Source organism: Bidens hawaiensis, unplaced genomic scaffold, assembly GCF_021521415.1.
Source record: "Bidens hawaiensis isolate Kalapana, Puna unplaced genomic scaffold, B.hawaiensis_p1.1 tig00010069_1, whole genome shotgun sequence".
In the NCBI taxonomy this organism is placed as follows: domain Eukaryota; kingdom Viridiplantae; phylum Streptophyta; class Magnoliopsida; order Asterales; family Asteraceae; genus Bidens; species Bidens hawaiensis.
The window spans coordinates 818,775-833,941 of NW_027491760.1; the positions used below are offsets into that span (position 1 = coordinate 818,775).

The window sequence follows — 15,167 nt, forward strand, 5'->3', positions numbered from 1 at the left end:
TCACGACTACACTAAAATGACAAAATTCTTCGGTAAAGAGTTGAAAACCTTGAGCATAAACTCCATCAGAATCCCCCAACTTGCCACTTATACGAATGGGTACCGTTGATCATCGTTGTCGCTAAGTAGTAGTAACTTATTACTAATGACCATTTTCTATTGATGAACCAAGTTTCTATTGATCAATAGTAATATACTATGAGTAAATGATCAATTTCTATGAAACTTTCCATCAATCATGTAAATCCGTAGCAATTTGCAATAAAATTTCAGTAAGGTAACATGAAAAGTTGTTGCCATAGGGGGTTAAGTTGAGTAGGCTAACTTTTGCAATACCATTGTTGTCTCACTAATGATAGTTGTGATCACCCTTGCAACTTATCTAGCCAATGATAATAGTGATCACCCTTACAACTCATCTCAATAATCTGAATGGTGATCACTTTAGAAATTTACCATAAGTGTTTTTATGTAGTTGATATAATAAGACTTACAAGACCAGCTTTTCTTGATAGGATATTATCTCTCTTTTGATATTAACTTAGTAGTTAAAGTCGTTAAAGACATTACTTAGGTTATACTTACGTTTTTCAAGAGGTTATAGCCCAACAAACATGGCAAAATATTTATTCTATACTGTGAGGAAAGTAGTAGCTAGAAAAATATTATAGACACGAGAGTTGATCTCAAGGGCGATCCAAGGTTCGACCATACATGTCTACACAACTTTAATCTTTTGTCTCTCAATCTGATTTTAGACTTTGTGATCCTTGTCCCTTCACATTACTTTTAGAAAACTGATATTCTAGAAAACATCAAAGATGCAATCCACTATTTTGGGAGGATGGTCAACCCGTTTTAGACATTCTTCAAATAAGAGAATTTTGTGTTTTAAACTAGAGTTAAGTGTCATTTTAGTACATGTGGTTTAGCCAACTATGCAACTTTAGTATCTAAACTTTATTTTGTGCAACTGGCTACCTCAGTTTAAAAAAACTTACAAGTTACATAAGTTTGATCATCATCAAAACAAAGATGTAACATAGTGAATGTGACATTCGTCAATTTTGGGTCACTTTTGTTATGTAAACCCGACCCGTTTGTAACCCGAACATTTCAAATATATAAAATATTGGATCTTGTCATTTAAAATATATAAAATATATAAAATATTGTTTTTTTATATTATGCATTGTTTGACCATTTAAACATACCCATTTATGCAAACCATAAAAGAATCTTTATACCCAACCCTTCACTCCTTCCCTATATATACACACCCATATTCTTCATTTTACTCTTGCTACATCTCCAAAAAAACTCTCTCAAACTCCATAGATTCAAGGTTGTTATTTCTTATGTATTTTTGAAGTTTTGACTTCTCAAGTCAAACTAACTATAGTCTTTCATTCTAACTTGTTCATTTAACATTACTAACTCTTGAATATGGTGGTACAACATATATATAATACACACCCTTTGTTTCCTTTATTTGTTACTTCACCGACTTTGGTTGGTTAAGTTTCGAATGTCATGAGGCAAGGCTTCATGGAGGACTTCGTGTTCTTGATATATATTTACACACACATAACTTATTATACATGTCACTTATGACTAACTTCTAACCCTTTAGTTTGTTCATCTTATTTACAAGTTCCATGGTGTGGGTTTGTATAAGACTAACCTCATTTAACCGAAACTAGTCCAAACCGGAAACCGAACTTTTGTTTACTAGTTTTGTTAAAATAGTTGTTTAAACATGTTTATTGCTAGATTTTAGTTTCAAAAATCATTTTTACAAGTTCTTTGATATTAAGCATATGGAATCCATCTATGAACTCGTTGGGAGATGGAAACCGAACTAAACCGAAACTTTTGCTTAAAAGACTTGTAGTTAACTTTTTTTGTTGTAAAATTTAATTTTTCTTCATTTATAAACCAATATACAAGTTCTATGATATTTGGGCATGTAGAAACCATCTATGAACTATTTGTGAGATGGAGACCGAACTATACCGACTTTTACTCGCTTAAGACACACAAGTGTGTTTTTAGTTATCAAGACTTGTATATTTCTTTAAAAAATAGTTTACAAACTGATTTTAATTATTTTTCTTAAGTACTTGGAATAGTTGGATCCAACTTGATCTCATAACATAGTTTGGACCGACAAAACCGAACACTCGCTTAACGTGCGTTGTTAGTTCTAAACAATAGATCTACATACTTGGTTAAGTGTTAGTATGTTTTAATGAGTTATCTCATAACAATTAATATTTTGGAAAGTTGACTTTGGGTTTGACCATTTGTCAAGACCCGAACCGACAACCCGAACACTCGTTAAAAACCCGTTTTAGTATCTTTAGCCTAATGGAACTTGCATTTTAGCATTTTCCCCACATTATTACTTAACATTGGTTAAGTAAATATTAAGGTTAGATACTTTAACCCGGTTTTGAGCAAACTTACATTTTTTAAAAGGGTTATTATTATAAATTCTTAAATAGTTACATTTTAAACCTTGAACTTTAATTGATTAGTTTTTGCAACAATTATTTTATTTAAAGATCTTCAAGACAACCTTTCTAAATCCAAGACTTTCTTTTATTTAGGCTTCATACGTTAAACTCGTTGTTCCGGCAAATCTCTAAATAATCAATCTTTCAAGTTTATTACTTGAATGTGAGTAACTTCATACCCCGTTTTCTATCTTTTATTTTGGGGATGACATTTCAACTTATCTAAACTAAATGTTTTATACTTGGGTCTTAAACCACAAACGTTGTTGTATACCTTACTTGAATAATTGCTCGATTTGGTGTTCTATGCTTATTTGACTATGTGTTTATCGCTTTTGGATGGTGGAACTATAAATCCTAGACCATTTGGCAACCCCTCATGGCAAGGTGTCGTTAACGTAATGCAATTAACGATAACTATAAAATCCTAAACTATTTGGCAACCCCTTATAGTTGGGTGTCGCTAACTTGTTAGCGATAACTATTTATCCAAGTTTATAGCTATTATTTATGGTTTTGTATACTAGTTTGTGGCTTTTCATACTATATATCTATTGTTCAAACTTATGAATTGCTCACCAACCTTTGTGTTGATAAACTTTATTTTATGAAATGTTACAGGTTTGCATCTAGGTTGATTATGGAGTTCGGTGAAGAAAACATCACAAATACCGTTAGGATATTAGCAAAAATGAACAATATTTGACTTGCTATATTTTGTTATATTTTGTTGTATTTGAGTTATGAATATTTGGTTATGTGACATTTTCGATGTTGTGAAATGAAATGAGTTTGTTAAATATTGTCGCTTTAAATAGTGTCATGCGCTTATGAGCAATCGTTGCACCCCGGCATGTTCCGCCGCCTTTGGTCGGGGTGTGACAGTGAAGAATACAAAAGCAAAAGATATTGAATATTACAACATCTTAGGACTTAGAAGCAATCGAGGTTCTTTGTGATGATGGTTCGATCGATGAAGAAGATTTGAATAAAAATTACAAAAGTAAATAAATCATAAGGACGAAAATGATAGTTAGCGTGACATCTATGATTGTAAAAAGAAAATAAATTCAACTAGGATTTTACCAGGTGCGTTGCGCAGGGCAGATTGGTAAAACCTAAGTGTTGTCGGTTACGGTCGTTGACACGATAAGTGACGCGAATACGATCGGTTTCGGTTTCGTGCGTTATGATATCGTAACTGAAAACTAAAAATAAAACAAAAGAAATATAAAAGTTGAGGTGGACCAATGGGTAGCGTCGGTCGGTAAAACCCGGGCGTTGGGTCGACTTGAGCGTTATTTATCCCGAGCGTTGAGACGACGAGTGTATGCAAATTCGACTGCTTTCCCTCACGTTCGTTACGATACTAGAGCTAAAACAAAAAAAAAACATTGACATTCGGTTGATTTTCGTTACGTGGGTTATTGTACCAATTTACACAAAAAATGCGGTGAGTTTACGTGAATTCGGTTGGTTTTCTTCACGTTCGTTATGATACCGAAACTAAAACAAAAAAACAAAATTGACATTCGGTCAGTTTTCGTTAAGGTACAGAGCGAAAAACGGATAATACAAAAATTGAGATGCACGAATGGGGTGGTGTCAGTCGGTAAACTTGAGCGTTTCCAGTCTCGGAAAACCCTAAACTAAAACTAAAAAAATATTAAAAAAAAGTTGACAAGTATCGTGCGCCAAGTGGCCCAATCAGAGCTTAGCAGCACCAAACTTATCAATTACTATACAGACTAAATTTATGCACTTAATGATGTTAGAACCCCTGAACCCCCTAACCTTTTATTTCACACCCTAATCACTTTACCACCTCACCAAAGTGAAAAAGTGAAAATGACATCAATTTCTTCTAGATCAATGGCATGCGAGTGATGGTTAATATTTGAGATCCTTGAGGTCTCAGGTTCGAATCATGGTTCAAGGGGGTGTCGTTTTCCAACAGTGGTGAGTTTTTTTTTTTGATGGTGTTCTTGGGTGAGTCAAGCCTGAAACGTCAAAATCAGTTTGAACAGTTAACATTTTGTCTCAGAAAGGCTTACTCGGGTATTGGTGGAAACTATTTAAAAAAAAAACGTTATGATTATTATTATTATTATTATTATTATTATTATTAATTTAATTGGTCATCGTGCACAATTTCTAAGGAAGGAGGGTTATCTCAACATCGGACCGTCATACAAGTTCCAACCCCTCACACACACACACACACACACACACACACACACACACACACACACACTGTTTGTTTCTTTATTTTGTTGTTTCGCCTTCTGTTCTTATCGCTCAACCCATTTATTTCACATTCACATTAACACACCTCTCCTCTGCTCTTGTCTTGTCTTTCTTCTAGGGTTTCAATCTCTCGCAATTTCGCAAATCTAATCCAACGGTATATTAATTTATACTCTCTAAACCCTCTATTCTATACCTTCACTTTATTATTATTATTTCATCATTAATCGTTCTTTATGAACGATCGCCGATTAATCGTATAGTTTTTTCATCCTTCTGTGTCGCTCTTTTATTTACATATCTGGGTTATACTCGAAATTCTCAACACACAATAGTTTTTATTCGTATCTTTATGATCAAATGAGGATCAAGTTTCTCTTTTTATAAAAAAAAAACATGCAGATATTATTATTATTTTTTTAATTAAGTTTCTTGCTGTTAAATAAGCTGAGTTTTTTTTTTTTGTTCAGGGTTTGGTGCTGTTGAAATATGGGATTTAATTCAGTTTACAGGGTGTTACAGGATGTTTTCCCACAGGTATGTCAATATATAATCTTAAGTTTCATCATATATATATATATATATATATTGAACAACTTTCTAAATTCTTTTTTAAATGTGCATTATGGAAGTCAGGGGTGATCAAACGGGTCTTATCCGCCAGACCCGTATAATAGTTAAGACGAGAATTGAGAATCGATTGTTAATATTGTACCGTTTGTTTCATATGAGATGGTTTATAATTGGGAAATTAATAGGCTTGCATTGCAATTTGTAGAAAATAATAAGTCAATAACGGAAACATAACTAACAACTTAAGAGTTGTAACCCTTTCTAATTAGTATATACGGTGCAAATCAAAGCTTCCATTTATCATGCGTATACAAGGATTATAGGATATGTAACAAATGATAATTTTTCATAAAACTTGTCAACCAATTCAAAAAATAAATCAAGTCATAAAGTTGTATACTTGCATATGCTTTGCCCGCGAACTGATCCTATTATCAAACTATAAACGGGTGTGGGTATGACGGTTTTACAGGTCCTACCCGGTTTATGCTCACCCTTACTGGAAGTGATCACCTAAGTTTTGTGAGAATTATTACAGTGTACAAGTAACATTTGCTTACAATTATTTTATTAGTTTAGCTGCAGGAAAACTAATCTTTAAATGAGTAAAAGTAAAAGTATTTTAGGTAAAGGTCATTATGAAAACATTTAGCTTTTGAAACGCAATTGCTGATAGCAGATGGTCTATTATTGTGCAGGTTGATTCTCGTATCTTGAAAGCTGTGGCTATAGAACACTCTAAAGATGCTGACATCGCTGTGGAAATTGTTCTTCTTGAGATCATTCCTAATCTTCCTAAAAAGCCATCTACAGTTGGTTCTTCAAGTAATAGCAAAAGCGCACTCAGTGTCCATGAAGGTATTATGCATTGTTTTTAACAGTTTTTTTAGATATTTTCTGTGTTTTTGTATAGTTTTGATAATGTGTTATCTATATTCTTGATTTGATTGATGTAGGTGGTAATGGGGAAATTAGTCAGCTAGAGTCGAGTATGGATCACTTGGTTATTAATCCAGATCGCCATGAACAATCAACCGAAACTTTTGTAGTTTCAGCCATTGATGGAACTTTACCTAGTGCAACAGAAGGTAGCATTATCTTATAGACTTCTGTTTATTTATTTAAGGGGTTGACATTGTGTTATGGTGTCATAGTTGTCAATAGCGGTGATAGCGGGCGCTATAGCGCGCTATGTAGCGATGCGGCTATAGACCGCTATATACTAACTATCGGCCATTTAGCGCTATTAAAACGGTATTTAGGGTTTTTTTTATGTTTTTTTATTTTTTAAGATAAAAAATTGTAGAAACCTATTTTTAAGGCTTGTATATCGACCAAACAGCTGCACCTTCCACAAGTTCCACCGTAAAAGCTTATTTTGTGTATATAAAGCCTAATTATTTGCTTAAAAGTTTTCTACTCTTTTATTGCTAAATATGAAATAGCGGTCACTATTTGCCGCTATTCGCTATGTAGCATTTAGGTTACTCGTCGCTATATACCGCTATTCGCTATTGACAACTGTGTATGGTGTGATTACTTTGTTAGTCGTGATACTTGGTTTATAATGTTTTCATGAATGTGTGATCAAAAAATCAGTTTTTCACTATTTGTATCAATTATTTTAAAAGAAAGGCGGACTTACCTTTTTACCTTTATTTTAACCTTTTTACATTATTTTTCATTATAACATGAAAAAGTTAACTTCTGTAATTACAAATGATAGTTATATAGGAACCAGTTAATAAATAATTTATGAACAATCATTCTAGTTGATAAAGTTGAAGTGTCATATTTTGATTATATTTACCTCAGCATTTTATAAGAATTCATTATTCACTAAAAACCGACTGTTTAACTTCTTTCAGTATAAAGTTGATAAACCACAACTAAACAATATGTTTTATAACACATTTATAGAACACATTTCATTACAGCTCATAATGTGGTTTAGACTGTTTTCATCACACAATAAGTTTATGCTTGTTCTTTTTTGGATCTATAACCTTTTGACTTTTGATGATGTCTTGATCTTTTAATGTGTGATTTTAGATACTAGTTCTGCTTCTCAACTCAACAGCCAGACAATTACAGAGCCTGTAAATGTGGAATCACTTGCCACATCATCTTATCATGATGCAAATGACGGAAGCGCTGCTGATAGTTTATCAACATTTACAGAGCCTCTAAATGCAGAGCCACTTGCATCTCATCATTATAATATTAATGATAGTGATTCTTCTTATAACCATGATCAAGGATACGTGAATACTGGAAGTGAAGCTGTTGAAAGTGAAACATTATTTGTTCCAGAAACAAATATAGGTGCCACTCAAGAATCAGATTCTAGTGCATTGAATTCAGTTTCTGAAAGAAATGCTTTTACAGCTGAGTTTGATGATTCTGATGGTGAGTTGGATGCGAGTCATGTGCTTACTCGATCAGAGGAGAAATGTAACACTGAATTTCTTGAGGAAATTATTGAAGAGGCTAAAAATAACAAGGTAATTTCATATCTTTGATATTTTTACAGTAAACTTTTTAGTGTTTATTTCAGTTTTCGCGATTTTGACCCATATGTTAATGAATTATTTCATTCTGATAATCTATTATGTTTGCGCTTTTGTTATTTGTTAATTATATGAATTAAGACTTTTATAATTTATGAAGTTCTTCGTTTTTTTAAGAGAATTGTAAATACATGTTTTTTTGATTGACACTTACCATTTTGCTGTTTGCAGCATGTTGTTCTACTCATTATGCTACAACAAGTTAACTTAATACTTATTGCAAACTTCTTTTGTTGTTTTCATGATAATAATATATTAGATACAAGACTGTTTTAAAAACTACAGTTGTCTTTCCTTAGAATATATTTTCAAATTGTAAATATGGTAACTTAAAAATTATTATTTTTTGAAACTGGTTTCGGTGCAGAAAACTCTCGTTTCAGCCATGAGTTCAGTTATTGATTTAATGCGAGAAGTAGAAAACAAAGAAAAAGCTGCTGACCAAGCAAAAGAATATGCCACCCAGGATTGCGCTGATATACTTGCAAAGGCAGAGGAGGTTAAACATGCACTTTTAAGGGCAAAAGAAGCAAATGACATGGTATTTTTTTTAATAAACTAGTTTTAATTATTAGTATTATTTATATGTACACTTACATTTTTTGTTCCAACATGCTGGAGAAGTTAATGCAGAGAAGGCCATTTTAGCAACCGAGTTGAAAGAGCTTCAACTTCGTTTATTCACTTTATCAGATGAGAGAAATAAATCACTTACAGTTCTTGATGAGGTATAGTGTTTATTTACTTTTCAGCTTTATGTTGTTTTTCTGCGTAATCAGTTTCATAGCAATTGATATAAATTTTTTAACTTTTAGATGCGAAAAGCTTTAGAGGCTAGATTGGCCACCGCTTTACATGAAATTGCAACAGCAGAAAAACAAAAGCTAGAAAATGAGCGGGCTGCTAGAGAAGCACTTTTGTACCAAGAACGCCAAATGGAAAAAGTTGTTGAAGAGTCTAAAAAGCTAAAGCTAGAAGCAGAGGAAAATACCAAGGTACGTGTTGCTAAGCTTTTATACTATTCAAAATACTATTTAAAATACCGCTTTTGCTCTAAGTCGTAACATTTCTTATATGATTTTTAGTTGCAAGAGTTTCTCATGGACCGTGGCCGCACAATTGACATCTTACAGTAAGTCTTGTAATTATAAACATGATTACAAATATATCATTCAACATTTTGTTTTACACGAATGTTTGCAGAGGAGAGATATCTGTTAAATGTCAGGATGTGTTGCTGCTAAAGGAGAAGTTTGATAAAGGAATCCCGCTATCTCGATCACTTTCTTCCAGCCAAACTTCCTCAATCTTAGCCTCTTCAGGCTCGTCTTTTAGAAGTGTTGCTACTTCTTTTGAGCCCGAGCTTGATGAAGGTGTAAAGAGCAGTAAAGAGATGGGAGATTCTTATGGATTTGTTGAAGATACTTCAATGCCAGATGCGGCACCTGAATCACTTGAAGAACCTGGGAGCTTTGCTGGTGATCGGAAGACGCTTCTGGAAGACGGATGGGATTTGTTTGATCATTGATCGGTGGGAGCTGTTTGGCTGGCTAATGGGAGATGTCTCGCCTTTTTTTTGTTTATAAAGCTACTATGAAATACCCAGGGGTAGGATTTTATTATTGAAGTAACTTTGATTTTTGCGTGACTGTTTTGTTTCGTCTCAAACCGACTTTTGACCAATGCGTTGTTTTACTACTGAACTGAATGATATATGTATTAATATAAAATTTATTGGCAGTACTATGTTATTCTATACACTGCAAGTATGCAAGAACTATATATATCATAAATGTGTTTCGACAAATATAGTAAATTAAAAAAAAAAAGTTTAGTTTTCATCTTTTAAACTTTCTAAGATTTTATTGGGTGCGAGGAGTACAATGGTGATTATGAGTTCGTTTAGAGTTCTAAATTAGATTGTCTCACGATTCGGGTTGCTTTGGAGGCCTGAAACATAGGCTCTCCTTTGCTTTTGGGGGGAGAGTATAATGAGTCGGCGGAACATCTTTTTGTATCGTGTGACCCTACTCATTACCTTTGGCATGCCATTTTTCAATGGTACAGAGTTCCTGTGACATACTTTCTGTATTCAGGATCTACTTGAGATGTTTTGGTTCTTAACACTTCTTTCATGCGGTGTCTCTAATCACACTTAGGAGTTCACAGTGGGGCGGTGATCCGGGTATTCGACTTGGTAGAATAAATAAAGGTTGTTAGCTTTCATTAGGTTCGGAATAGATCGAACCTTAGACAAGTTACTCTGGAGGGAATCGAAACTTGTTTATGGTGTCTTTCTGTTACATAGGCGGATGTATTTTGGTGTGCTAGCCTCTAGCTAGTTTGCGAATGAAATTTCGTTGGTCTTTTTAAAAAAAACGAAAAGAAAAAGAAGTGTATATACCATACTTTAAGTTAAGAAATTAAATTTTATACAACGGTTTTCACAGTTCTAACAATATGTAACTTATCATTGGTTATTGGATGGATATCCTGTATGGATATATCATAACATATTATTGGTTATGATATGAAAGCCTCCCTCTATATATGTTCTAATACAAAATTATATACTACATTTTCTGTAAGTAAATGGATAGTAATATTAACATATGAAAAATCAAGTAGTAAATGAAAAAGTAAACAAGATTTTAATAACAAAATTATAAAAAATCTAAAATTTGAAAATCTGGTTACAGTTTTGCCTATTCAACCGGTTTGACATCAACCCCGTATAAAGAGGTTCAAAAGCACTCAATTGGATCATTAGTATAAGCAGTTCTCGCACTGACCATCTGTCGGGTGAGATCGTAAAAAAAGTGATTTACACAAACTTCACTTTCTGCATTCACATTGTTTAACACAGTGCTAATAAAAGGCGGAACAAAACAAACAAAATAATACTTAGATACCATACATATTAAACCAACATCCTTCAACTCTCAAGCATCAAGGTTCACCATTTGATGACTATGTGATACGCCCTAATAAGCCCGTTTATATAGACAGGTCTTGTACCCAGATGATTGTATAGATCTTGCTTACCTTCACTATTTGATTAGTTCATAGATCTCACTGCCCGTTCAACGCCTTTTGAATATCACCCTGCAATGAATTAAAGACGTTAAAATAACAAATAACTTTTAGAATAATCAACATTAGTTAAGAACATTAAACCCGAATTGATAAAGGTGAAGTTGGATGGATAAAGGTGAAGTTGTTGGTCCATAACGGCCTATGACTCGGCCTTCTTTATCCACAAGAAACTTTGTGAAGTTCCATTTGATTCTGGAACCACAAAACCCTCCTTTCTTGGCTTTAAGAAACTTGTACAAAGGTGCTGCTTTGGGCCCGTTGACACGAACCTATAATGAAAACACACGATTAGAGTCAATTTGACCATTGAACTAAGTTTTAGGTAACATAACACCCGTTTATGAGTTATGTTTAAGGGTTAAAAGAATAAAATCAAATGGACAGCTTAAAAGGAAACCGACTGAAGCAGGGTTATGTATGAGCCAAGCCGCTCGTGAGCTACTCGAGATCAACTCAGTAAAAGCTTGAGTCGAGTCGTGCTTAAATGAGCTCGAGCATTAAAACAAGCTTGTTTAAAAAACGAGTTTGAGCATGAGTTTTACACTTTTAACTCATAGAGCTCGATCCCAAGTCTGACTTTTCGAGCCTATTATTTATGTATTTTTTTTTAAATTCATCAAATATAATAATTATAAGCTATGAATAACTAATTATAAATAATACAAAATTAACTAATACATAATAAACGAGTAGAGCTCAAGCTTGAAAAACTACTAACAAGCCAAACTCGAGCTTTAGAAGCAGAGCTTGAAATGAGCCAAGCTTGAGCTCGTTTACACCCCTAGTTGAAAGCCACCCAAATTGTATTTTTAATGCAAATAAATCTCTCAAACCATTTTTGTTAAAAAAATATAATTTTCGTTAACATATTTTCAATTATCATAGTTTCTTAACCGATCGGTTTTCAGTTAATAGATTTTTGCGTTAAACCCTAAACATGTGTTTTTAAAGAGAACCAACCTTATTGAAGATGGGATACTGAGCGTTAAACCTTGAACACGCGAATTCTTCCACTTTCTCACTTGATTCGGGTTCTTGGGACAAGAATTGATTGCATGGAAATGCCAAGATCTCAAGACCTGATAATCATTACTAGAATATGTCACCATACATATTTTCTTAAATACTATCTTCATCATATTGTCACTGTCTAGAAACTTTAGGGAGTGTTTGGGATTGCGTTAAAAGTAATAATTATCCGCGATTTGAATAACCAATAACAGTTCTTAAAACGCAATCCCAAACACTCCCTAACAAGATCTTTTCGATCAAAATTTAAATCATTAGCATCAATCAATATCATCTAATAAAAAAAAACTAATTCAAATTCGGATACCTTTCTCTCTATACTTCTCATGGAGCTCAGCCAACTGAGGGTAATTCGAGTTCGTAAAGCCACTGATTCAACACAAATCACAATCAATCAATCAAGAAATAAAAAACTAATAAAAAGTTCCAAACAATTATAAATATTTAGAGATAGAAACAGGAATGGAGCTCGGTACCAGTACCGGTACCAAAAATCCCCAAATATGGATACAGGTTCCGAAAATACTAGGTACGGTACCAGTACCGAAGACAAAAATTTAAGGAAAAATAGCGGCACCATTCAAGACTAGGGATGAGATCGGTACCATACCGTACTGGCCCCGAAAATCGCAAATTTTTGGTACCGGCACCGAAATCTTTGGTTCGGTACCGGTATTGAAGGTAAAAAAATCCGGAAATACCAGTGTCGGTACTGATACCAAAACTCAAAACTTTGGTACCGATTCGATACCAACGGTACCAAATTTTCGGTACGGTACTGGTACCGAATTTAAAAATCCCTATTGAGGACCATACTGATTCTGAAAACTCAAAAAATGGGTACTTTGGATAGTTTAAAATACTCGGTACAGTACCGGTTTCACAAATTTCGGTAAAATTCCGGTACCATACCGACAGTACCCGATTCGGTATGGGTACATGGTACCATTTGCTTCTTATCCCTAAGAAACAACAAACCATTTGGAAGCAACATTAACAATCGGCAGCACTTTCCCCTCTACATCTCTTCCTTTAGCATCCTGTAAATTAATAAAATTTAACAATCATTTATTAGCAGATCTATATAGATATATTATAAAGTATTAATAATAATACTTTGACAGCGAACTCGTGAACAGAGTTTTCAGGAACAGATGGAGCAGCACCCATTGAATTGAAGCTAATTAATAAGATATTATTTGTCACCGGGATTTTAAGCTAAGCTTTTGGATTGGATTAAATAAGACTGCAAGGGAATGAATGAAAGGTGAAGTGGTTGAAATTTGCCAGCAAATGTCATATGAGAATTGATTGGTTTAGTTTGACTTTTCCGTGCCTTTTTTTCAACTTTTTTCTAAAAGTAAGTTTGTTTTATTATTATAAAAGTTATGATATAGTTTACTAGAATATATCAAATATCAAACTTTTCATAAAAAGGTTACTTGAGATTGAAAGAAAAAAATAAATCTTTGTATGTGGTGAGTTTTCGTCTAGCCCGTTTTTCGGGAACACCGTCGCCTGTCATCCGGGTAAAGGTTTCGGCTGGTGCAATGCAATTCGGGTTTTGTTACTTGCAAAGATGAATGATTGTTACGTGTGTGTATTCAGATGTAGGTGTATTCGTTGATTGGTGGTTGCACTTGGATAAAATGAGTACTTTAGGGAGTACCCCGGATACCTTAATACTAGAAATCTGAAATATCCAATAAGCCTTTGAAAAATAGGTTATTCAAACGTAATATTCATAAAAAAAAATTAACGATCATATATTGTATCATGTGATACCGCCTTAATTACTTGAAACCATATACTCGATATACTTTAATTTTTTTCTCTTACCATTTGTCTAGTGGTACGTATGTTTCATTCTGAAAGTTTTATTACGTCAAAACAAACTTTTGTTTTTATGATTTTTTTTTATGTATTTTGTATGCTGTAAATTATGGACTCGTATTTTGAGTTTTATATCATCATGGAGTATATAGATATTTAGATAATTCAAACATTGTTGGTGATGATAATATGTATTTAATTAATATATATTTTAATTTGTCGTGGTTGTTAAAAACATAAAATCATATAAATTCGACCGGCAAGAAAAAGATATTAAATTATAGTTTTGTTGTTACCACTTACCTGTAACTTTATATTATGTTAATTAATAATACATGTAGTTAGTTGTATTTGTGTTTTAACACATTTATATTTTAATTTGATCAAACCTATAAGACGCACTAGTGTGCTTCTTTTATCATAATGGAATGAGTATAGACGACACACATTTCATCTTTGCGGACATAGAATCAATAAATGCTATATGTAATGGTTTGTTGATTTGTATTCTTAATGTGCCAAACCTCATCCAATAACTTTAATTCACTCAAAAAACATTTGACACCAAATTTTTTTTATATAGGACAACATTCATTGTGTTTAGGCCATCACACTTTTCAAATTGAAGAGTCTTATTATAGCCAGACTATGTTGTTTTAACCTGTGACACATTGGTTTCAGAGTTTGGCTTGAGCGTTCCCGGTATTTAATTCTTTGTTGGGTCATGGCTTATAACTAATTTAGCTATAACTAGTTGCTTTATAATCCTAACATATTCAAGGTATATTTATATATGATTTTGCTAAATTGTCTGTTTATTTAACTCTTGTTGACTTGTGTTTTAAAACATGTATATTAGATAATTACTAGAATGCGATTGCAGAAAGTTTTATAATGTGCATAAAAGAACTATATTTGGGACGTTTACTAAATTCACACTATTGAGCAACAAGAGGGGGTGTGGGACTGTGGGTTACTCGGTCCGGGTCATAAGCATGCTTCGCCCATGCTCCAAGGGATGGGACTAGAACACCCTTAAACAACATTCAATAAGACTTACACACCTGACTTTAACTTACATGTACTCAAAATAGTAGGGACGGTGTGCTAGCCCAAACTCACTTACTCACTTCTCTTTTTGGTCTCCTCTCCACACATTTATGTGAGTTACTCTCCGAGTTCCAGTACTCGAAAATGTTGCTCGCGTGGTCTACTTGGGGCGTGTGTGTATGTGGGGTGTGGGGGGTTTACGAACACTACCAAGGTGAGCTCGCTTGGAGCAAGTTTGGTGCCCCGTCCA

General features: G+C 33.6%; 2 protein-coding genes across 2 annotated transcripts; one reads left to right on the top strand and one right to left on the bottom strand.

The window, feature by feature from the left end:
• Positions 1 to 4,893: 4,893 nt before the first annotated feature.
• LOC143534146 (uncharacterized) lies at positions 4,894 to 9,670 on the top strand. The gene is made up of 10 exons (XM_077028720.1): positions 4,894 to 4,923; positions 5,237 to 5,303; positions 6,038 to 6,197; positions 6,296 to 6,427; positions 7,392 to 7,843; positions 8,277 to 8,450; positions 8,521 to 8,637; positions 8,725 to 8,904; positions 8,995 to 9,041; positions 9,113 to 9,670. The coding sequence occupies exons 2-10, from the start codon at positions 5,256 to 5,258 to the stop codon at positions 9,435 to 9,437; spliced, it is 1,635 nt and encodes a 544-aa protein (XP_076884835.1). The 5' UTR covers positions 4,894 to 4,923; positions 5,237 to 5,255; the 3' UTR covers positions 9,438 to 9,670.
• Positions 9,671 to 10,707: 1,037 nt separating this feature from the next.
• LOC143534147 (putative glutathione peroxidase 5) lies at positions 10,708 to 13,290 on the bottom strand. The gene is made up of 6 exons (XM_077028721.1): positions 13,151 to 13,290; positions 13,013 to 13,074; positions 12,342 to 12,403; positions 11,966 to 12,084; positions 11,108 to 11,274; positions 10,708 to 11,015 (listed from the first exon to the last, which is right to left on the bottom strand). Exons 1-6 carry the CDS (start codon positions 13,202 to 13,204, stop codon positions 10,982 to 10,984), a joined length of 498 nt encoding a protein of 165 aa, XP_076884836.1. The 5' UTR covers positions 13,205 to 13,290; the 3' UTR covers positions 10,708 to 10,981.
• Positions 13,291 to 15,167: the final 1,877 nt, after the last annotated feature.